At 40.3% G+C, this 23,291-nt stretch overlaps 1 protein-coding gene across 1 annotated transcript; it reads right to left on the reverse strand.

Annotated features, from left to right (window-relative positions):
* Positions 1–1,995: 1,995 nt before the first annotated feature.
* CCDC80 (coiled-coil domain containing 80) lies at positions 1,996–22,181 on the reverse strand. Its single transcript, XM_065742016.1, has 8 exons — positions 21,571–22,181; positions 19,282–21,197; positions 15,811–15,967; positions 11,203–11,339; positions 10,467–10,615; positions 6,869–6,972; positions 5,333–5,413; positions 1,996–2,983 (listed from the first exon to the last, which is right to left on the reverse strand). The coding sequence occupies exons 2-8, from the start codon at positions 21,187–21,189 to the stop codon at positions 2,637–2,639; spliced, it is 2,883 nt and encodes a 960-aa protein (XP_065598088.1). The 5' UTR covers positions 21,190–21,197; positions 21,571–22,181; the 3' UTR covers positions 1,996–2,636.
* Positions 22,182–23,291: the final 1,110 nt, after the last annotated feature.

The raw sequence follows: 23,291 nt of genomic DNA on the forward strand, positions 1-23,291 counted from the left end.
CTATATATTATTGTTAAAATGATTAGCATTCCTCCAGGCTTTGCTTTTAGTTTTCCATAGGGAGAGGTATGTTGCAAAATCAGGATTTTAAACCATTGCTAAAAGTTCTTAGTAATTTTGAGCAAGTTTGTAACGAAGACAGAAATTGACACCAGAAGGCAGAATCATACTGTCTCAGATTTAGAAATACTGAAATGTACAGTTTTGGTTAAGAGCACATCTCAACCTCCCTTATCAGTGGACAACTTGTTTGGAGTTGCTTTTTCTCAACTCCCACAACTAGGGCTGGGTTTGATACTTGCACAACTTGGATTAGGCATCGCCCTGTGTTTTGTAAGCTTACTGTCTTTTCCTCCTGCTCAGCACAGGTTGTTCAAGTTCTGTGTTTTGTACTGTCAGTTAAAAGGGCTTTTATTTTTCATTTGCATGAAAAATAACAATACAGAAAAGTTGAAATGAGCACCTGAAAGAAAGGCACTCCAGAGATGTTTCTCCTTTTGTCAACAGGCGAGGCTGTTAAATACACTTTCCTCTGCTTTTGCTTTAGGCAAAGATAGTTAGGTAACTGACCTTAATGCATAGGTGCAGTAAGTACTTGTTTTCTGAGCTATGGGACTTGATTTTTTTTTTCTATAAAACTTTCAGTTCTGTAACTTTTTTTAAGTTTCTCTTTGTGTTTTATTTTCCCTGTCCACTGCTTTCAGCTGCTGAAATCCTGTACTCAAAGAGAAGGCTTGCAAGTACTGTGCAGGCAGCAGTCCTCTCAGAATAGCTGTCAGGAATCTACTTGTGCCCACTTAGCTCCAGAGACAAACCTGAGAGGTTTAAGACAGAAGCAGTATCCTGTGTTGGCTAGACCTTGTGGCAGAGGGCAGCCAGCCCTGCGGGGTGACTAGGACTGGTGCAGAGGAACAGCTGGCCAGTCCCTGTGACCTTTTGACATCTGTCTGCCTTTCAGAAGGGCAAGCAAGATACGATCTTTTATGACTTAAGGTTCTAAGGAAAGCATCTGGTTTGAGGTGAACTCATTGCTTTACCCGGTTTTGTATTGTTTGTTCCCTTCCCACCCAACCTGCCCCCCCAAAAAGCCCTCATTCCTCCAGGAAAAAATAAATAAATCCACAAGTGGGAAAAGCAAAACAAAACAAAAAAACAGTAAAAAGGAAAGTGCTAAATCTGACATGGTAGAGAGTCTGGTTTTGAGTTGTAGTTTCTACCTACTCCAGTGCTACTGCTTCGATGACTGAACCATATGAGTGCCCTGTTGCATATATGCATGAAAGACATGAATGCAAACCTGGCATGTTTCCATGTAACAGATTATAAAAAAGAAAAGTGACTGAGCCTGAAACAGTAGAAGACACTACTGTCCCACTATGAAGATTTGTATGATGCCTTCACTTCAAGATATTCCTGAACCTTGCTGCTAAGTCTTTAGTGTTTGGAAACCTAATCCAAATGGTACTGAAAACATGGCTGTGCAAGGTGTTCCTGCAGCTGACTTTGACAGAGTAAGGTGGTGCAATGGATCCAATGCCCGAAGGCATCAGTGAAAAGGCAGAAGAAAAACATTTCAGAAAATGTGGCAGAAATATAGCTGGTTTAGTAGCAAATCAAATTATAGCCAAACAGTTCTATAAACATTTCATCTGGATCTTTTTTCAAGGGAAGAATATGAGAAGAGGTAGAAGGAAATTCGAAGTTTAGAACAATAGTTTACATAACATTACAGTAGAGAGCTAGTACAACTTAAAATATGTGAATGACAACATTTTCCTTTTTTTTTTTTTTTCTTTTTTCCCCAATTAGAAATAATGCTTTTCAGTTTATTTCAGACAAGACTATATGGCTGGTGTTTTCACTTAGCTCTCATTAACTTAGAATTAAGTGCCAACTGGGTAAGACCTAAAAGAACAGACTCCAATTAAAAGAATAGATGGCTGTGCAGCCAGCTTTGCTGTTAAGAGAATTTTTTTTCTGTATTGGAGCAAGTACTGCCATAATCATAGATTTTTATTTTCATTGGCAAAGTCAGCAAATTACAATGCTGATGCACTGTAGAAGGGATGCTATGTTTTTAGATAAGCTACTTCAAAGGATTTTTTAAATTATTATTGAAGAACTTGTCAAATGCATCTTTGATAAGATTCCCTTTTTTGGGAAAGTTCTGAAGTTCTTAGCTTCATCAGCACAATGCAAAATTCTACTTTCCAATAAATATACTTTTTATCTTTTTTTCTCCTTAGAAAAAATACTAAAAAGAGCATTTGCAACATTTGTCAGACTGTTCATATCCTGCCCTACAGTAGTGTCCATTGACTGAGGCAGTGGGGACTTTTTGTTTGGTTTTAATTCAGACAAACAGCAACTGCTGATGCTCTTTGTTTTTAAAGGATTAAAAATATACAGGAGTCTTTATTGTTTAAAGCTTCAATACTACTGTTTTGAATTGTTTCACTGTAGAAAGGCTTCTGCGTTTTTGAGAAGGCAAGTAACCAAAGTCTCTTGATTGAACAGTGGAAGAAGGAGGCATGGATATCTAGATGGCCTGGAAAAACTCTCTGCAATTGGCCACCTATTGCTTGGGTAGCTATTAGAAGACAGGCACAGGGCAGTCAGAGGCTAACTTGCTCTTCTCAGTATGGATATCCATGGTGGTAACTTCCATGGTGACGGTAGTCATCTTGGTAACCTTCCTGGTATCCCTGGTGATAGCTATGGTAACCATACCCACCATACTCATCTTCTGGGCACTGCATGCCGAGCGATTGCTGAATTGTCATTTCCTGTCGCCGAAGCTGCATGGAATCAATCAGATCATATACAATTGCCATAGACCACATTGGAGAAGGATACCAGGATTTGACGTTTCCATCTTTCCCAACTAGAAGCATGGAGAAATACTCTGGGCTAATTTGGAAATAGTTTCGAATGTCTTTCACCAGATTAGCTGGGATATCTTCTCGGTCTACAGTAGCGCTTCCTAGAAAGTGATCACATAAAACAGCATTGGCATTTTGTCTAAGCAACGGTGATGATTATTTGTAACTCAGTGAGTTTGCAGTGTGAGAAAAGACACAACCCAGTGTTCGATAGTGTAACATTCTTGACATTTGCGTTGTAATATTTCCTAGTTCTGAAATGAAAGGCTGTTGTACTGTGAACCAAAGATGCATTTTTAAGTTTTGTTAGGGTTTGTACATTTGTCTTTGTCCTCTAGACTGAAGCTACTGTGGTGTGGCATACCTTTTCCTCACCTGACATGCATGTGTGTCTTTGTTTCTCATGCAGCTTGAGTTCATGTCTGCAGAAGGCATACATGAAAAATAGTCACAGTGAAAGAAATCACTAGAATAGAAATGTGATAATGTGAAGTGTTGCAGGATGAATTTGCTGGGTCATTAATAGCAAAATAGAGCCTCAGTTTTGAGCTAAAATGCTATATGAAATATGACGTGTCAGGTGTCATGTCCACTTCGTAAAATAGGTTCTCATTGTGATCTGCTGAATTTGGCTTATATATATAAAGCCTGTACCAGGTAAATGGGTAGAAAGTATAAGAGAGTATACCTATATAAAAGAGTTGATGTAATACCAGGACTTTTATGAAGTGGCATCCTGCTTACAGACTTCTTGAGAGTTTCCAGAGGAGTTCTGCAAGTGGGTATCTGAGGGTGGTTGGGTTGATACAGGTGATGAAGTTTACTAGAAGGCTTCAAAATAAACTTTGATAATATGGTTGGAAGGCAGAAACAGGGTAGAAATAATAAATGATCAGTTCCTAGAGTGCAGGGAGCTAACCTTTGTGATCTATTGTAGGGTACCTGCTTTGGCATGGAGGTTGGACTCAATCTTTTGAAGTCCCTTCTAACCCCTGCAATTCTGTGATTCTGTAACCAGTAAAGGTCACAGCTGTCTGTGCTGGGACTGGTACTGTTCTAGGCTAGAGCTTAGGTTTATGAAAGGCTTATTCACTGTTCAGTAGTGGTCAAAAAGACAAAACAGATGTTTGAAGCTATGAAGAAAATAATACAAAAAGGAAAAATAAATATTATTATGCCACTATGGAAACCTATTGTGTTCTTCTTGAACACTACATATGCTTCTGATTCTTTCACCTTGAAAGAATATCATAGAACTGGAAAAAAAATCCAAGGCACTAAGGATGATCGTAAGTTTGTAAGTGGGTTGGGAGAAATCTATGGGGTTGTGAATATCACTGCAGGGATGGATAAGGATTAACTGTTTACCCACAGAAAAGGTAAATCTTATCAAACAATCCTATGGGGCCATTTTTAGGACAAGAAAGAGTTAATTTGCAGATTTGTGGAGCTCCTCACAGGGAAGCGTGGATGCTAGAAGTTAACATGAAAGCAAAGGGAGATTCAGCAAGCACATTGAAGGTATCTTGGAGGGCTATTAGCATGTAGAACTATATCTGATTCACCCCTTTCATTATTATCCTTTATTGATAATTCAGGCTGGCAATGATGAAGTTGCTGAGTGAAGCCTGAGGATTATCAAAAAGGACTTAAGAGGACTGGGGCAGTTAGTGGACAGGAGGTGTAAAGGTCATATTTTCCTCTATCTCTGAGAGGAGCGGGAAAGCCCATCTCATGAATATGTGTCTGAGGCTGGTGCAATTGCATGAATGTTGAGTTTTTTTACCATGGGGCGGTTTATTCTGTGCCTGGCCTGATGTCTGCTGATCAGATGTCTGCTGATGGGTCTCACCTGTCTCTTAAGTGGGAAATGGATCCTAGCCCAGGAGCTGGCAGGCCCGTTGAGAGGGCTTAAACTAATGTGAAGGAGGAGGGGGATAAAACCAGGCTTGCTAGAGATGAGCCTAGGGGAATGACTGGGATTGAGGCAAGAGCCCCAGCTGAAGTGCATCTACACCAGTGCATGGCCAACAAACAGGAGGAGCTGAAAGGCATTGTGTGGCAGGCAAATTATGACTTAGCTGCCATCATGGAAACATGGTGTGATTGCTCCCATGAGCGTAGCGCTGCAATTGGTGTCTATATGCTCTTCAGAAGGGATAGGTAATGAAGGAGGGGTAGTGGCGTGGCTCTCATTATTAGAGAATCTCTAATAAACTCTATCTAAGAGAATCTGCTACATATTATTGTTGCAAACTCTTAAGCATGTACATCCCTTTGTTAATGGTAGCAATTTATGTAGAGTGTACCTGAGACTCTGTATTTTTTTGGAATATGATGTGAGGATGCCTTCCAGGTCATACCCATCCCTCTAAAGAAATTTCAGCAAAAAACAGTACTGCATAATGCTCTTCATGAGTAGTACTGAATAAACTGGAAACAACACTTACCATTAATTGGATACAACTCTAAGACACCACCAATATCTTCTCCAACTCCTAGCAACTTGAGGATAGTTATATGGCGCAGACCTGTGGAAGAAATGATGGAGATTTTGAATGAGACCAGTTCTTTATGCACATTCTTGGGCAGACTTCAGTTACTTCAGCCAGATCTGTGCTTGCTAAATTAGCAGTCAGTTTCCGCTGCCCTCTGTGAAGCTGAATTGCATTATCCCTAGAGTCTCTGCTAGTCATGTCATCTGGACCCAAAAATGAGGATAAGCTAGCATACTGATGTACCAGCAACCTACAGAGGCCACTGCCAAAATTAAGAATCTCTCTGTACTGTTTTGTTCATGGGTAAAGTTCTTACTTGTCATACAGAAGAAACCTATTTAACAGTCAGTTAAACTACAGCTCACTGCATTGCATGGCTTAGGACAGGCATTCACTCCTTTCATTTCCTCTGAGCAGAGGCTTGGACAGTTTCCTCTGCATGGAAGAAAGGCCTTAGGGACTGCAGAGCCTGTTCATGAAACATGAGTCTGTGTGATCTACAAAATCTCTGATGTAAGTTCTTATGATGTTGAGATAAGGTGCTTGGAAACATCAATTAATAAAGAAAAACCATTGAAGACAAACACTTAAAGAACTCACTCATAGTTCTCCTTTAGGCTATTCTTACCAAGGGGCAGATGGAATTAACTGTTATGGCCATATTCTGTTCTCCAGAAAGGAGTTTACAATGGTCCGTGCCACAATTTACTTTGAAAGCTACCAAATAAGATTATGCTAATGCTCTAAATGTAAGCTGGGTTGTTATGAGTAAACAGACAGTGTAGCAGTAACAGCGTTGAAATGTATTGAAATCATGGCTTTTGAATTGGGTCCTGTTTCGTTCTGTAGGATAAAGTGTAGGCCTTGCATTGTGCTGTTATTGCTAGGAACCTAAGTTAAGGAGCAAGTCTCTGTAGGCTTTTGTAATAGGGGGAAGGGTCATTTTGGGTCTTACTCTCAACTGGCTCCTGGAGCAGTCCATCTCTCTAGTGATTATCTTAAGTGCTGAGTTTGGGAGCTGAGAAGGTTGTTACTGGGTTGAAGTAGCTTCCATTAAGTTTTTTTTTTTTTTTTTTTTTTAATGGATTTAGGAAATGGAGCAGGAAGGAAAAGAAAAAAAAACACAGATACCCATGCATCTCCCTGATTATCTGACATAGCTCTAAGCTTTCCCAAGGCATTGAATCGTTAATTCATGCAGTAAGGTAGATCTTCTGAAGTATAAGCCTGAAGAGAAGCTTCAGAGCACTAACTTTTCCTGCCTAATGCAAAGGATTCTAGAGAACACTTGGTTTAGTGTTGTTAGCTGACTGTGCTGTATTACCTGCTTATCGTGGTATTTTCCATTTGTATTTGGAGTAGCTACAAGCAAGCTTTTCATTTGTGAGACTCCTCAGATTTAGTTTTAGACTTGAGCAAAAGAATCCATCACATCACCAGGAAGGATGTGGTTTTTGGGGAGCAAGAGAGTAATTTCCTTTGACTCACCAAAATTACAGGCTTGTCCACTGAGAGCAGCAAGCTGCTGGGAATAAGCCCAGTCCTCATCACTGGGAGCAGAGATCACCACTAGCCGCCTTCTCCATCGGAACCTGGAAAGAAAAAGAAGTGCAGCAAGGAACCATCATGACACGTGACTGGAGTACTTTGAGGATTTTTGTTCTCTAGGCAGAGATATGACATCTTTCACAACCTCTAAGTAACAGCTACTGGGAGATCTTCCCAGTTCCATTCATTATGGAGAGAGGATAAAGCCTATCTGGAGTTGTACAGCTCCAAAACTCAAAAAACAAACGAAGAAAAAAACAAACTTTTGCAGTTTTGCTGCAGTTTGGCCAAACAAATACTGCAAAGCTTAAGATCTTTGCTGCAAGCCACCTTTGCTGGATGTTGCAATGCTGAGACCTGCATATTCAAGTGCAGGAGAGATTCCTGTAAAATTTCTCACTAGACATTTCAGCTTTTATGTCATTCATTGCTGCTGGAACTGCTCTGTTATTTTGCAGTCCAAAGGCTGTCTGAGAATTAGGGTGTATCTTCATTTCAGACATAACTCATGCTTCTATGTAAATAGTCACTGATCTCTTTTTTACCGCACGCACTCAAAATACTTTTAATGTTCTCTTAAATCTAGTCTTGTTTACGTATATGTGTCTGTATGAGACTGTAGCTATATAAGCCATCTGCAGGGCAGCAGAATACATTTTGGAGTTTTCTTTAACAGGGTCTGTCTCATCTAACCAAACTTGTGCGCTGAGGATCACTTTCCATTGTCCTCTCAGAGAAAGGGAATGCCATAGGAACACTTGAAACCCTTAAAAATTCTAACTACAGAGTTATTTAAAACTCTCCAAACAACCCCTTTTTGAATAAAGGTACTTCTCCACTAAACCTAAATAAATCAGATTTATAGGAATTTGCAGAGCTGCAGGGATATTTTTATAGCAGGAAATGATCTTTTAAATGGATGCAGATGTTACTCTGTTACAATAATAGTCTGCTTTTCTGCAGCACTACATGAAGATCTCAAAATAAAAGCTAATGCAGTGGATCAACACTATGTCACTTGAGAAAGCAGAAAATACGGTGGGATTTGCTCAAAGTCACAGAAGTTGCTAAGAGAGCAGGAGATGCTCCTGCCTAATTCTTTATCTTATTGATTGACTGATGCTGTTTTTTTAATCATATATATGATGTGAAGGAAGGATTGGAAATCTCTTGTTTTTCTGAAAAGAGTAGACTTTATTTTTGTTATACTCTGTATAGCAAAAACACCTGGACAGAGAATGTAAATGTTAGATCATGTTTTGTCTAGGGCATAAATTAGTATAGTATCTTACCTGTGAGTTGCTTTAAGATACTCTAATGATTACTTGCTCATTTTTCTGTACGTGCTTTGGATGCATTGAGATGAAAAATATTAACAATCACTTGAATTGTGTGTCCTTCTACCCAGGCAAGTCCTATACCTGGTGCTCATGTTTGAGGTCACATCTAACCAGTACTTTAATTTATTTGGTCCTTTACAGCTGTTGGTTTACAAACACTAACGTACAAATGTATGCCTTATTCCTGACATCAGAAACACAACCAATATGTCTGTCCTGAAGAATCTGACAGACCCTTCCCTTTGTGCACCCTGCTCCTCATTTACCTTGTTTTACTTCTCATTCTGATTTATGAGCCCAGAAAGCAGCACAGCCAGTGTCTCAGGGTTACAGGGGGACTCCCACAATGAAATTTGAGGATCTGCTGATACATGTGACTTTCAAGAATTACTCAAGGAAGTCTGGCTCTTGGTCTTCTTTCACACCAGAGTTGAAAAGAACAATTTTTGCAATTTCATGAGGACTGCTCTAAATCTAATGTCTCCTGTTTTGTTATGTTGGTTGTATGGAAGAAGAGGTTGAACGTCCTACTGGTATTCTGTTAAATTTTGTTGCCACATGACAGATGGCAGCAGGGGAGCAGTCTGACAAATTGCTATCTGACATGGACCTGAGGATGAAGCAGAGATGTGTTCCTGAATTCCTCCATGTGGAAAAAATGACACTCATTGTCACTCATCAACTCTTGCTGAACATTTTTGGAGACCAGAGTGTGGATGTGAGCACAGTGAGGTTTTGGGGGGTACTTTTCAGCAGTGACAACGGTGACTGTGGGTCACCTCCACTGGTGCACATTTTTACAAGTACTGCATGCAGGCTTTTGTTCATCACTGGTGAAAATCCACAGCTAATAGAGCTGCCTATGCTGTGTATTGTAGCTGAGAATTTGCTATATCAAATAGTGTTACTGTGCTCTTTGTGTCTGTTGTAATTTCCATGGAAATAAACAGGAAGCATTACTTTCAGAGACCCATGTACAACTGACCTCCCAGATCTGCAACACTAGGACTCTTGTTCAGCTGGGAAGATAATCTTGGACAAAGCTGGGAGTAGTCCTGCTGGGAATCTGACCAGTTATGGCTAATGACATCCACCCAGTACTTAAACCTGATGTCAGTTCCACGGAGAACAGATACATTCTGTGCAGCAGTAGTTCTGTTTATAGATGCACCATTCTGCATTTTTCCTGCCTGTTTCTCTAGTGTGTGTTTATTACTAGGGCTGTTTGCAAGCAAAGCCATATTTGGGAACTGCCACTTTTCAGCATACAAGCTCTTTCTTGTGTTGGACAGCTGTTTTCAACCTGTGGTTCTTCTTGGTGGTCTTAAGGGTGAATCACTGAGATCTAAACAGGAGGTGGTGAGGAGGGTGGAGTACATCTTGTTAAAGGTTCTCTTTCTGTTGAAGTAGCCATAGGATTTTAAAATGTTAATGAACAAACAACCTACCAATTTGCCTGTTGCTCCATTCCCCGTCATGTCATAAAACATCATCCTGTCCCAGTTATTTGTATAGCTATCTGGCATTGACAGTGTACCTTGATGGATTCAGATAGCAGGCAAGGAGGATGCACTAGTAGCACTTAAAGCCTAGAGTGATGAGATAACCCTAATTTAATGTAAGTTACCTGCACAGCTGTTCTTTGGGTCTGAATTTTCCCACAGTCCAGATGTTTATTTCACAGTATTTAGGTCTCACAGGTAGAGAGCAGTAACATATAATATAGAGACTGCACAAACAAAACTGTCTTTGTACAGGAGGTCTCTCAGACATTTTACAAGAGACGTTTGCAAGATCTTTAATGCCTGACTAATTCTGGCAAAGGCCAACTATTATCTCAAGCTGGATGAGAAGGAAATTACAGCAAATGAATTATTGAATTGAGCTACATGAAAAGGATTAGAATGGGATTAATGAGATTGTTGGTTGTTGAAACATCAACATTGTACTTTATACATTCAAAACACTGAGCTAACATCTGTGAATTAATCCTTATTTGCTCTTCTAATGCAAATCAGTGTTATTATCTCCATAGCATGGGGCGGACCTTGGGGAAGACTGATATACAGAAAGTTAGTGTCCAAAAATGTGCAGTCAGGAATGACAAAATGCACATTGACTTCTAGTGCTCTGTGCAAGACTGCATGCAGCTATGGTTACATCTAGGACTAGCAGTAGTTAAGAGCAGAAGGTAATACCTGGATAAGAAGCTCTCAAGGGATTGCTTTTTATCTTCTTTGCAGACAATGCCCTCTTTCTTCTGTCTTTCCATGTCTTTAATTCGTGACTGGAAGGTGTCGATCAAATCAAACACAGACTTCATTGCTATAGGCACTTCATAGTATTGCTGTAAAGCAAAAAGAACAGATGGGAAAATGGTCCAGGTATTAGCATTCCTTCTGCATGCATCACAGCACTGTAGGATATACAGAGATTCATATATCCTCATATGCACACAGGTAAGAAGGCCTAAAATAGATGATAAACTATGGAAATATTCCTATTTTTTCAGTCAGACTGCTCCTTGGAAATGACATATAATTTGTCCAGTGTATTAAGACCAGGCCATTGCAGGCCACACATTGTCAATATATGCTTTTGTAGAGCATTGTTCGTATAAAATATGTTGACATCCTGGTGAGTGATCACATTGTGTTTTAGAACACCAGGTACTGCGTTAACATCCCTGCCAGAGGCTGTCCTGTTTCAGCAGTGTCAGCTCACCATCACAGCAGAAAGCCACAGTCCCTGAGATCCTCTCATCTGCAGATTATGAAGATCATTACCTAATGCCTGACATATTCTTACTGCCCTTTTTCTTATGGTCCAGCAATGACAGTCTCTTATGTGCTTGACATGCAAGCCTATATTATCATGTCATATATATATTTTTTTCATATTTTTCAATGCCTTTTCAAGAGTCAAAATCCTCACCTTGACCTTCATGTCAGTGTCTGTCAGCACCATGAAGAAATCATTGTATGTCATCCCATACTCTTTCCTCAACTCACTGATGAGCTGCTGATCCACAAGATCTTCATCCTCTATCACTTTCATGGGCTTTTCGTTATCTTAATACAAAACAGAGGAGAAATAAAAATGGTCACGGAATTTCACAGCAAGCTGCCTTCAGTTCCCCCTTGCAAGAAAGGGAGAAGTTAATCTTCCAGAAGCCCTCTTCCTACTTCATTGGCTATTCACTCTTCAGTTTTCTGTCTTAGTATTTTTGGAAAATGAATTTACCCTAGGCCTCATGTACTTCAACATTCAGCATTTCTACTTGCTTTTGACAAATTTTGGTTGCCTACTCTTTTCTGGAAAGGGGTTTGAGATTTTTTCAGGCATAAATATGTGTGTATTAATCATTTCAGCAGCTCCTGAAATGCATCCACTTCTGCAATAGGAAATAGAGACTGCTTGACAGTTTCCTATAGGGGCTGGAAAGCATAGAGAATTTGAGTCAGTAATATATAGTTAGAACAGCTTGAGGCTGCCCAGAATCTACAGTATCTTCCAGTCTTAAAAAATTACATGGGATGTTTAGTGACTACAAGAAACCAGAAACTGTTAAACATATGTTGAATGCTGCAGTTTTAGCTCTGTGGGTCTGCACAAATACTACGCTATGGCACTCTTCCACCTGCTTACTGATGCTGATTTCCCATTCTAGCACAATGGTTGCGGAAAAATAGTTTTGAGAATGATTTTATGCATACGCACTGTTCTACACTAAGAAGACTTTAGAAAAGCAAGAGGAGGAAAAAGAAAGCAGACAGTGATTTCATTTTGAAATGTTCAGAATTATTAAATGTCCAAATCATTCAAATGGAAAGGAACCAAACATTCAAAAAAGATTTTTCACTAATTCAGAATTTATGCCCACTTGAGAACGTTATGCCTCTTTTCTTATACTTGACATGAAAAATGACTAATCCAGTGCTTCCATTTTCAACCTAAAAGTTTCACCCATTTCACCATTTTTCAAATGATTTATCATCACTTGATGACAGTTACCAAAAGAAATTCTGGGTATGTGTTCTCAAAGTTAGATGCATGTGATTTGTGATGGAGATTTGAAACGTCTACAAGGACATGCCCACGGAAGTATTGAGGATCCTTAATTTCCTTGGAGACAGAGTGCATTAGGGCCAAGTTCTGAAAGCCTCCATATCATCAGCTCAATGTCAGCATCCAGAACAGCACTATAGAACTACAGCAGTGCTGGAACAGGCCTCCAGATGCAGCTATGGGCAAGCTGTGGGAACTAAAAGCCAGCAAAGTCACCCACAGAGTAAAATAAAGCACCTGAGGGCCAGAGAGCTGTCTTCAAATACTACTTGTTTATGCCCTAAGACATCACCATGTCCTAAATATTCATAACTTCACTTAGCAATCTCACCCGTGGCCTAAGTGATCTGCCTGAAGTCAGAGATGCCACAGCCAGTCAAGAACTGCAGTGCAGAGGTTCAGCTTTGCTGTCTCCTGCTTCACTGTTATTCACCAGCAAACAGGCATGAGGTGAACCGATTTGAACATGCAGCAACAGAAAATGCTTTTTGAAAGGAGTGTATATTTTGAAAATATTTGACTATTAAAAAAATAAGGAATTTAATTTTTTTGTGTGTAAATATCCATAGCATCCAGGAGCAAGTCAGTCTGATTAAAATTTTGCAAGAGAACCAACCTTTGTAATAGACTCAATGAAACTACTAAATTAAATCTCTGGGAAGATGTTTGGATCAGAAGCTGACCTGAACTTCATACCTTGTGAAAAAAAACAAACAAACCATCAAGAGCTATAATTTTGTTATACTAATTCTATAGACAACATTTTTACTTGGTTGTACATGGTTATATGTACTTCAGTTTAAAGTTTTGTGAAGGATTATAGGTAATGTTATAAATTCCTCATTAGATGGGTCATTCATGCTTTAATGCTTCGTAAACAGGATTTACATCTTACTAATGTCAAGCATGACTCCTAAAACAAAAACCAAAATTCATACTTATGCCCGCAATTTTATCCCAAAGCAAGAACAGTACTATCTTGTTGATCTGTATGGAGGTAGAATAATGCAAGAGAGGTTAGTGGAAAACAACTGTATAGTGCATTACCTTAGACTGCCTGACTCATCGCACTGTTTTGCTTTGAAGACAGCAGATAACAGTATGAAGATAGCACTTTCGAATTTCATTGTTGGGATGTTTTCTTTTTTGATGGGAAAAAAATCCAGAAGGACTAACTTGCAAACTTGCAAACTTAGAAGTGTTTTTTGGAGAGGAAAAAATAAATTAATCTAATAGCTTTTTTCCAATTCACCATTTGTCCCTAGCTTCCACTGTCATAAAGCATATCTGGGGTCAGCCTGAAGTACAACACAGTTAAGACTGTCTGCTACTGCCAGCAAAATTTTCTCTGCTGTTTCTGAAAAGGTCGCTGAAAGGGTACAGAATCCTTTCTCAGTACATCTTTAGCAGCCAGATAGGCTGGAAAGATGAGATACTCTTTACAAATCATTCAAATGAGGTTGCAAAGAATGTCAGTATGGTGCTGTGGATGGACAGTAGCCTAGTACTGAAACCCTGTTCCCAGGATATGGGAGAAAGAGACTAAATGGCTAACTTGAGGTGAAAAGTATTTTGATTTTCTGTCATTGCAATAGCAAACAGTCTTTGGTTTCAGCATAAACCAATCTAGGCCAAACAGTGTTAATAAGTTCTTTCATTAATTGCTTCTAAATATGTTTGAAATTCCAGATGAAAAAGTAAATGGACCTTTCTGTTTTTGTCATTTATAATTCACTAGCACAACACATCCCAGGATATGGCATTGTAAGTAGATCCCATTGTTCTGGCTGCTAAGGCTTCACACTATGGCATAAATACTGTGAACAAAACATTTGATAGGAGTTTTTGCTGCCACTGATGCTGACAGAGAGTGAGCCATTAAGAGGCCATGCAAGCAAGAAGGGTAGAGAAAAGGGGGAAGGAGAATAGAAAAGTGTTTGTCTTATTGAAACTTGAAAAAGCTCAGGATTAGGCATTCTAGGCAAAAATGTAAGGTGAGCTTCTTATGTAAGGTTAGTTTATACCCTTATAAGTCTCTTGCTTTTCTTCAGCAAGTTGATTCCTCCTATGAGAATTAAGCTGTTATACACATTTGTGGTTTGGAAAAAGTTTGGGTGTAAGTTAAGTTTGGAAAAGAGTATGGTCTATGTCAGAGTGAATGTCTGTTTATTAGCCAGACTGGAGCTAAATATAATCCTAAACAGTCCACTGACAGACAGATAGGTGTAAGTACAGAAAAAGTGACCTTGAGTAACCTTGGTCTGATGTGGAAAATTCTATACCACTCCAGATTTGCCAGAGAAGTGTGTGGATGGACAGCCTGTGTATGTCAGTCCCTGCTGTTCAGAGACAAGTCTGCTGGTCCCCAGCTAGCTCCCGTCTCTCTGACAGTACCGGGGGCATGGCTGGAATCCAGGCATAGTTCCAACATTTTCTGACCAGTTTTGTCCCAGATCTGAAGTACTCTGGAAGAGACAGGTGGTGGGAGCATCATGTGGTCCTGAGTTTTCCATTCCATCATACATTGCTTGTAAGGTCTGGAAAACCATATGAACTTCCAAGGAGCAATATGGTCAGTAATAAGCAAAACTACAAGTTTTTATACTATTTCTTTGCTTTGGTTCAGCAAAACATTTAAACTGGTGTGAAGCTGTAGATACAGACAACAATGGGATTGTTTACATTCTTCAAGATACACCTAAGCTTAGGTGCTTTGCTGGACCTGGACTTTGTCCAAATCCCACCATAATTAAAGGAAAGGTTCTTTCTGGCTTTGGTGGGTTAACCCAGGACCTGAGCGCTGACCCCAGTTGTTTCCAAACTACCTAAGAGTTACATGCCCAGTGCCACTTGCAGATATGGGAAATCTGTGTAAAGAAAGAGGCATTATCTAGTGCCACTAAGGCCACTTTGCAAGACCTGAACAGTGATTTATAGTGTGCCTCCAAAGATTAACTTCTTTGTAACAGCCAGCAATAAAGAGACACACTGATGAGTATCTTGCTTTATGGGCAAAGATAAAATTAGATCCAAATTATCCAAATTATCCAAACTATCCAAATTAAAATGGTAAACCTTTTAATATCAGGTGTGCTGGTACAAATTTATAACATTGCCTATACCTAGAAACTATGGATGAAATCTCCTAAATTAATTTTTCTTTACTAGCAGTGAGAGGAAAGTGTTCCTGGACCTCACCCATGGTGGAAAATACTCACTTAAAATATCTCAAAATCATCTGTTAGTCCTAGAAGAGCTTATCAGAAAAGCTGATCTTGGGAAGGAAAAGAACTCATTTTTACATAAATACAGAATGGGAGTAGTCAACATGGAGGGAAGAGGAATGGGTTTGAAAGGCCTACTATCCCACAACAAATGGTCTTGCTTAGGTTTTGACCCAAGCTGGGGAAATTTCTCCCTTTGCTGTCTGTAATGTGCCCACAAGATGGAAAGAGATTATATAAAAAAAGGAACCTAGCTGGAAGTGGTCAATTTTCATGCTGCTGTTGTTCATGGTGCCAAAAATTGTAATGACTGAGATTTTCCTTGTTGCCATCTTGCAGAAGCTCTCCAGATATTCGTCTCGCTGCTGAACATACATGGTGTTGTCCGCCTTGGGGGTTGTAATCAGCTGGTTGGTGGCAGAGACAAAAGAGCTTGTTTAATATAAGAAATGAAGGAGATTACTATTTCACTGAAGGAGAACTAGTCACTGTCTGCAACCATGGATTTCTTTTTCATAAAGCTATTGACTCCTCTGTAGTTTTATTTTGCTTGTGGTTGTAGTGTACCTTTAAGACCAGTCTTGTCCCAGGGGCGTTCAAGCAGTCCCAGGAAGGTCACAGAAAGCATGGCCAGCTGGTGGCACCAGCTCTTCTGTTGCCTCTCCACAGTACTGGTAGGAGAAATGACACCAGAATTTACAGGAAACCCTCTACCTTCCTATTATCTTTTTCCCTACCACATCTCCCCCCTTCCTTCAGGGGTGCAATGTATTTGGGATCCCTTCCACCCAGTCACAGCAGGAGCACTGGGAACATGGCAGTCTGGCAGCTACTCCGTCTTCATGTCATGCTCCAGGCAGGGCTCCTGTGGCTGACTATGACAGTGCAAGTACAACTAGGACTTACTGAAACATTGCATAATTTATGGTCATATAAGAAGATCTTGAAAACTTGATAAGGCCACTATGACCTCACCTGAAAATTGCTGATTTATCATGTATTTGTTTTAAGTCACTTTGCTGTCATATGGATCTTTTATTTGATTAGAAGGCATGGCTATGGAGGAAAAGCAGGAGGAGGAATAGTTATGAGAACAAAAGTATAAAATTATCCACAGTTTATGCTACTCTATTCACTTCAAAGACTCCTAACAATTAAAAGATTATTAAGTTTAAAGCACATAATGTGGCTCCTTCATCAGTGACTTGGATTGAAACATCCCAGGAAGGGTGTTCATCTCTTAAGTGTTCCCTACTTTGTTCTACAAGTTTTGATGACATAGGACTAATTCAGACTTCAGTGTGTGCTCTTACTCATGGCTTCTGAAACTACGAGGACAATGCAAACATATGGTCTGGGTCAGCACATGGTAGTTCTGTTTGGCAGTTTCCAGAAGTTTGGAGATGAATCCACTCTAGCAACATAATCATTTCAAGTGCTATCAGCGCACTCAAGAACCTGCAACCACTCTTCCAAACACAAGGGGAGTTAGAATCTGAATTCTATGGTTTAATATATTAAATACCAGAATCCCTCAATTGCAAGCTTATGCTTCAGTCTATAACAGGTACAATCATATTCTATCTACCTTGTGTTTATAGAGCCTGAAGGCTAATTTTTATTGTATACTCATTATCAATGTTAATCATTATACTGAAATGTAGGAGGCATTTATCAGCTGGTAAAATCTGACTAGTTTATAGAAAGACTCCCTAGCATGACAGTGAATGAGAATCAAACACAAAAGGAGTTTGATTTCTGGGCTATAACATGTAACACATGGTTTTTAAATTGCACAGAAATGCTTCAAATGAAAAACGGATCATGAAAAGGATTTGAGGACTAAGATCAAAACAAGACAATTGGTTTGCATTGTACTTTTAGTTCAGAGGCCGTAAGTGAGAACACACACTGAAGTCTGAATTAGATGTATTTCATCAAACCTTCCAGAATGAAACACCGAGCATTTAAAAGGCAAAGCAAACTTCAAATCACAGCTTTATTTATTTCAGAAAATACATCACATCGATGTGCATTTGCAAGCATGTGTATGTGCATATGTGTATTCATGTATGTGCATGTATGTGTAAATAGAGTGTTATATATAAACTGTCAGCTTGCATTTTATCACTATAGAGAAATAAATAGAAAAGCCTGACTCAGTAAGCCAAGACTTCCCAACATTAGTAAGACTGCAACAAAACCCTCAGTGTAGACTGGTGGGGCTGCAGACCTCAGTACTCTACTTTTTTTTTTTCATTTTTTGCAGGTGGATCCTGTATTTGTCATTAATCAAACTTAACCCTAGTTAGCCTTCAGAATTTTAGATATTTGAAAAGCATGATGAATCCTGCAAACTGAAATCCTTAACAATGTGTAATCCTTAAAAGCCTATGACTCTCTTAAAATTCTCTTGCACTGATAGAGGACAGAAACAATGTCTTTGGGGGGCAGTCTACTGAAGTGGCTGAAAGACAGTAGTATAGCAATGTTGTGGGGCTCTACTCAAGTAGAGCCAATTCTGTGGCCTTAAAATTGCCAGGACTGTGCTGCTATAGCAATTAAGATTTTTAAATTAGATTAAAAAAAAAATCTTAAAAAAAATCTTTTAAGATTTTTAAAAAGAAGAAGAAAGTTGGATTCTGCTTAGGTTTTTGAATCATCAACAGAATGATTAATTAAATTCCAGTGGTTGAAATCTTGGCTTGGCATCTTAGGTATTTGTATTGAAATTTGGGGCATCAAAGTGAAAACTGTGTTGTGACACTGACTGTTGAACAATAGCTGTCAAAGAAGCCAGCTTGCAGTGGAATAATTGCAAGAAACTAGTTCCCATAATAATATTTTTAAAGAGCTATTTTTCAAAGTGTGCCTTTTCAGGGTATGTGCCATCTGCCAGGAAAAACATCAGTACTACAGCTAAAACTGTTTCCCGTTGCAGGTGAAATATTTTTTTAGATAAGTAGTTGGAAAAACATACAACACTATTAAACCCTAAGAGAAGTAACTCCAGATCATGCTGAGTTTCTAAGACTTGAAAACTAACCATAGAGTTATTGTTTAATAAAAACAGCAGGAGTATAAAAGGAAACAAAGTTTGTATGGGATCCCTGAAGATATCTAGGAGATTTGAATGCCAAATTCCCATGAGAAATAATGGCACATGTAACAGTCCTACCTCAGGGCAATTTTGTCATATGCCTTTGTGCATATCCTTAGTCAGATGTGCATAATACTGCCAAAAATATCTGGCTTACTTCGAGTTTTAGGACACCAGCACCAATACAAAACAGGTTTGCCAGTTGGCAGGACATGTTTAGCATCAAAATGTAGTGACATTGACAAGTACCCTAAAGCAATGATTGAAATCCACATGAACTTCATTTTATTGAATATAGCTGTACGGACCCTGATACCTATATATCTATTGGAAACACAATAATCTCATGGCTATATGATGACTCATGGAAGTGAGTGGGAAGAGGCTTTAACTGAATTCCTGTCTATGGATGTTTGTACTGTACGTAAGATTTCCGACATGAGGCTGCAAGAACTTCCATGTTGGAAATGATCCTCCGCGTCTAGAGATCTGATCTCTTAAACAAAATCAACAAAAAAGGGTAACACAGAATCACCATAAACTTTCTGTTCCATGTATTTGTACTAGAAGGGAGACATTACTTCATTTATGAAATAAAATTCAGATGAACAAGTTACTTACAATGAGCCGCCTTTTGCCTTCAAAATAGTCCAGGAGATTGGTCACTGATTTCCTGGGAGGCTGGAAGAATGGCTTCTTGTTGGGCTTGGGGAAGTCCTCATTCTCTGTCCTGCTTCCCTTCTTGTTTTTTTTGCTACGGTCTTTATCCTGCTTGCTCTTTTTCTCAGCTTTGTCCTTCTTGGACTGCTTCTCACTCTTCTGCAGCTTGTCAGGTCTATCCTTCTTCTTTTTCTTCTCCTTCTCAGGTTTATCCATTCGCTCATGCTTCTTCGATTCTTTTCCTTTCTTTGGGGGAATACTTCCCACTGCAATCTCTTCCTCTAAATGAGGACTAGCGGGCTTACTTGGGTCATATTTATCTTCATATTCATTACTCAGTATCTTTTCTTGTGTCTTCTTTTTTGGTGGTTTAGTCTTAGTTGGTTTGTGTTGCCCTGGAGTGACATTCAGGTCCCTGTGGTTATAGTCTTTCCTATCTGTTCGATTATCTTTAAACCTACTCATGCTTGCCTTTGTGTAGTGCACTGAGGGGGCTGTTGGGGCTTCTGTGAAGCTCTCATAGCGGCTACCTTTGCTTGGTTTCCGTGTGGCTGCCAGGTGTTTATCTGAGTGGCCTCGCTGCCGGTCCCTGCGATTTGCCTTCCACGCAGGGGAATAGAAATCCTCAGAGGCCACGACTCGTGGTGTGGTGGCCTCAGGGGCTGCCGACAGCCTATGGTACTCTGTGGTGGTATGTGACTTCGTGGTCCATGTCCTCTGCGTGGTGGGGAGAGGTGTAGTTGCCGTTGTAGGCCTGCTTGCTGTTGTCACCATGCGGGTGGTGGCCCGGGTGGCTGTGGTGGTGGTAGGGAGGGTAGTAGTCCTTACTGTAGGCAGAGGAGTAGCCACAGTGGTTGTCATTGGTTTCCTCACTGTTTTGGTCCTTGTAGGCTGGTTGTTGCTCCTTCTTGGCTCCTCCTTCCTCCCTGCTGCTGACACTTGGACATGTCCTCCACCAGTGTTAGATTGGGTGCTACCCCCATTATTGTCGTCTTCAATCACTTGTCCTTCCACCCCAGCTGCTTTGCAAGTCTGTATGAAGCCCTTCTGTCTCATCTTCTCAATTTTTCTGATGGGGTTCTGATCAATGACCTCATACATGGCCTCTAGCCTTACGGGATAAGGGTACCTTTCCTCCACCTGCAGAGTTTTCTTTAGCAGCACCATGCCAAATTTCCCCTTTTCTAGTTTGAGAAAGCTCATGAGCTTAGGGATGAGTGCAGGGTCCAGTGGCTGTTCCAGGATTTTTCCTTCATTGGTTATCCTTCTGACTTTTCCTCCTTCTTCCCCTTCTTCATGGAACAACACAATCTGCTGGATATGTCTCTCAGCCAGTTCACAGTAAACATCATTTTTCAGCAGGCTCATCATGAGCCGGTAGTAGCCCTCTGAGGCATGGGGGGCAGAAATGACCCACACCCGATTTTTCCCAGCAAAGCTGGCCAAAACATTAGGGGAACTTGACCCTGAAGGGAAACGTACTGCTCGTGTCTGTGAGGCAGTAGATATCCCTTCATCCTTAATCATCTCAGACTTGGAGTATTTGGCTGCAGCTGTGAGTCTCTGTAACCGCCTCATTCTGGTGCCTATGTTCCTGGGCTGGGAACGTGCTTCCTCTTTCAGGAGGTTGGCAGGTGCCTTTGGAGGTACTGAAGAGTCTCTCTTGGCGATGGGGTGTTGGAGATTCGGGGTCAAATTCTTTAGGGATGCTCCAGACCTTCTCAGGAGGCTGCTTGGAGCCCTGTGAGTCTGAGGCACTTTCCTAACTCCATGGCTCCCTCTCTCTGCTAACCTCCCCGTCTTCTCAGAGCCACAAACTAGCCATGCTGCCCACAGCAGGGCAAAGCTGAGAGCTGGCCTCCAGTTCATTGTGCAATCTGCTTGTGGGAAGGAGGAGAGAAAGTTAGGTGTTAACAAGTATGATGATAACTTGCACAAGTGATTAAGTAAAACCACAAAACAGAGGCTGGATAGTTTTAGGGATTTAAGAGTACTGGTTACACCTCAGTCTTGCCCCAGTGGTTTTGTAGAGTTTAAAATTTATTTTTGGAAAAGCATGAAATGGATCATTTTATTAAAAAATGGCATCATCTATCTGTAACACAACTCTGTCTCTCCCAAAGGACATTCTGATCCACATCCTTCTCTCTCTCTCAGACTCTCACACTTTCACATCCACACAGGCAAACACACAATGAGAATAGGTCTGGTACATAAAGCAGTAAGCCAAGAATTAGAGTTGAGACTTACACTCTCAGGGAAGTTCTCCTTTCAGAGACGAGGTTTCACGTCTTTTTCCTTTAAAAGGAGACAAATGCCATACGGCTTTGCTGCTGCTCGGTGATTTATCCTTACACAGCCCAGCAGGTCCCAGAGCCTGTCTGTCTACTTGTGTATCTTTTTTTCTTCACGTTCTTGACAAGTGGGATGAGGTGAGTGGAAATTTCCTTTGGGATCTCAGCTTCTCCATTTACCTGCAGATCTGGCTTCTTTCTGTACCGGTTACCCACATAGGCGGGGATTTCATTTAAGAAGAGGGAACTCCCAGCTGCTCTGAGTCTCTCTCAAACTTCCCCAAGCCTCCTTCCCATTCCGTGCTTCCTCAGTCCAGCTTAGTTCCTTTGTTTCCAGAAAGGAAAGCACAAGCATTAATAAATTTTCCAGGCTGAAGAAAAACACAGGAATATGTTGAAAAAAAAAAAAGCAGATGCTTCCTTTCTCCACACTTAGACAGAAGTAAGTTCGATTAGTTTTATCTTTTCTTCTCCTTTCCTTCTTGGCTCGTTACAGTCCCAGAAACGTCAGGGTAACTCCAGCACTGCTCAGAACCAGCTTCAGACAACAGTGGCCACTGGAAATGGGGGAAACTTCACTCAGGATTTAACAGCTCAGCAGAACCCGCCTCCTCCCCACTCTGACACAGGGAGGGGAGGGAGGAGGAAAGCTCTGGGGGCTGAAACACTGCACAGCATCACAGAGCACTTCAGAGAGGGTGACTCCAGCCTTAACTCTTTCCTTTGCACTTCTGAGCTCCCTTGCGCTCCCCAATCTCATCTTTCTCTTTCTTCCCATTAAAAAGACACAGTCTGAATGAAAAAGAGTCCCATGAGAAGTGTATTTCCCCATCTGTGTAAGAAACCACTCTGCTGTTTAAAAGTAGTTGCTTTTTAACCTTATTATTTTTTCCTCCTGTTCCCCTTTTCCCTGTTTGTATGCTTTCCGGGAGTTCTCCAGTAAAATCCTATTTTGCTTCACTTTCCAGACAATTTCACTTTCAGATCCTCATGGATGTGTCACTATAGTCTGTTCAGTAAGCGTATATGTGCATGGCTGTTTGTTCATTTTTTAAGTGTTTTAAAGGGATATACTGCATTATGGTACTAAAAATAGCATCACATGCATTTCCCTTGAACACACACTAGCAGTAAAAAACATTTAAAAAAAACAGTGCAAAAATACCTAAAGAGACATGGTTAAGGACAGGGTCATGTCCTTTGCTCTGTTCATGGGGTAAATGACACCATTCTATTGAGCTGACGTAAACTGGCATGGCTACAGTGCCAGCACCTGGTCTTTAGCTTCAGTCTTTAGCTTAGCTTCAGCTTCATGAACCTTTAGTGTAAATCACCACTTAGTTGTAGTTGATGGATAACAACCAAAAACAACCGGGATCTTAATACTCCTTTTATAGTTTTCCAAAATTTCAATTATTTACAGAGATGCTGCTGCAGTCTCACAGTCATGATAAAGTACTGCACTTAATCTGAATTATTGTGGTGGGAGGCAAAGGTGTACCTTCTCCTTCCCTGAAATGAATGTTTCAAAGATTAAACACTTCCTTTTTTCCTTTTCTTTCTCTTTCCTTATTTGCTTCATTTTAACTTTATGTTATCAAATGCACTGATAAATGCTAGTGGCATTTTTACTTCACACTAATTTGTGTGCACTGTTTGTGCAGTGGCCTATGGTGT

Source organism: Cyrtonyx montezumae, unplaced genomic scaffold (assembly GCF_038088225.1).
Source record: "Cyrtonyx montezumae isolate F1298 unplaced genomic scaffold, pur_monq_1.0 scaffold_3, whole genome shotgun sequence".
Classification (NCBI taxonomy): Eukaryota; Metazoa; Chordata; class Aves; order Galliformes; family Odontophoridae; genus Cyrtonyx; species Cyrtonyx montezumae.

Coding starts and splice junctions, on each gene's coding strand:
- CCDC80 (XM_065742016.1), bottom strand. CDS start 21,189: ATGAACTGGAGGCCAGCTCTCAGCTTTGCCCTGCTGTGGGCAGCATGG. Junction 5,414..6,868: donor TGGACAAGCCTGTAATTTTG/GTGAGTCAAAGG, acceptor TTTCTTCCACAG/GTCTGCGCCATATAACTATC. Junction 2,984..5,332: donor AGAGTTGTATCCAATTAATG/GTAAGTGTTGTT, acceptor ATCACTTTCTAG/GAAGCGCTACTGTAGACCGA.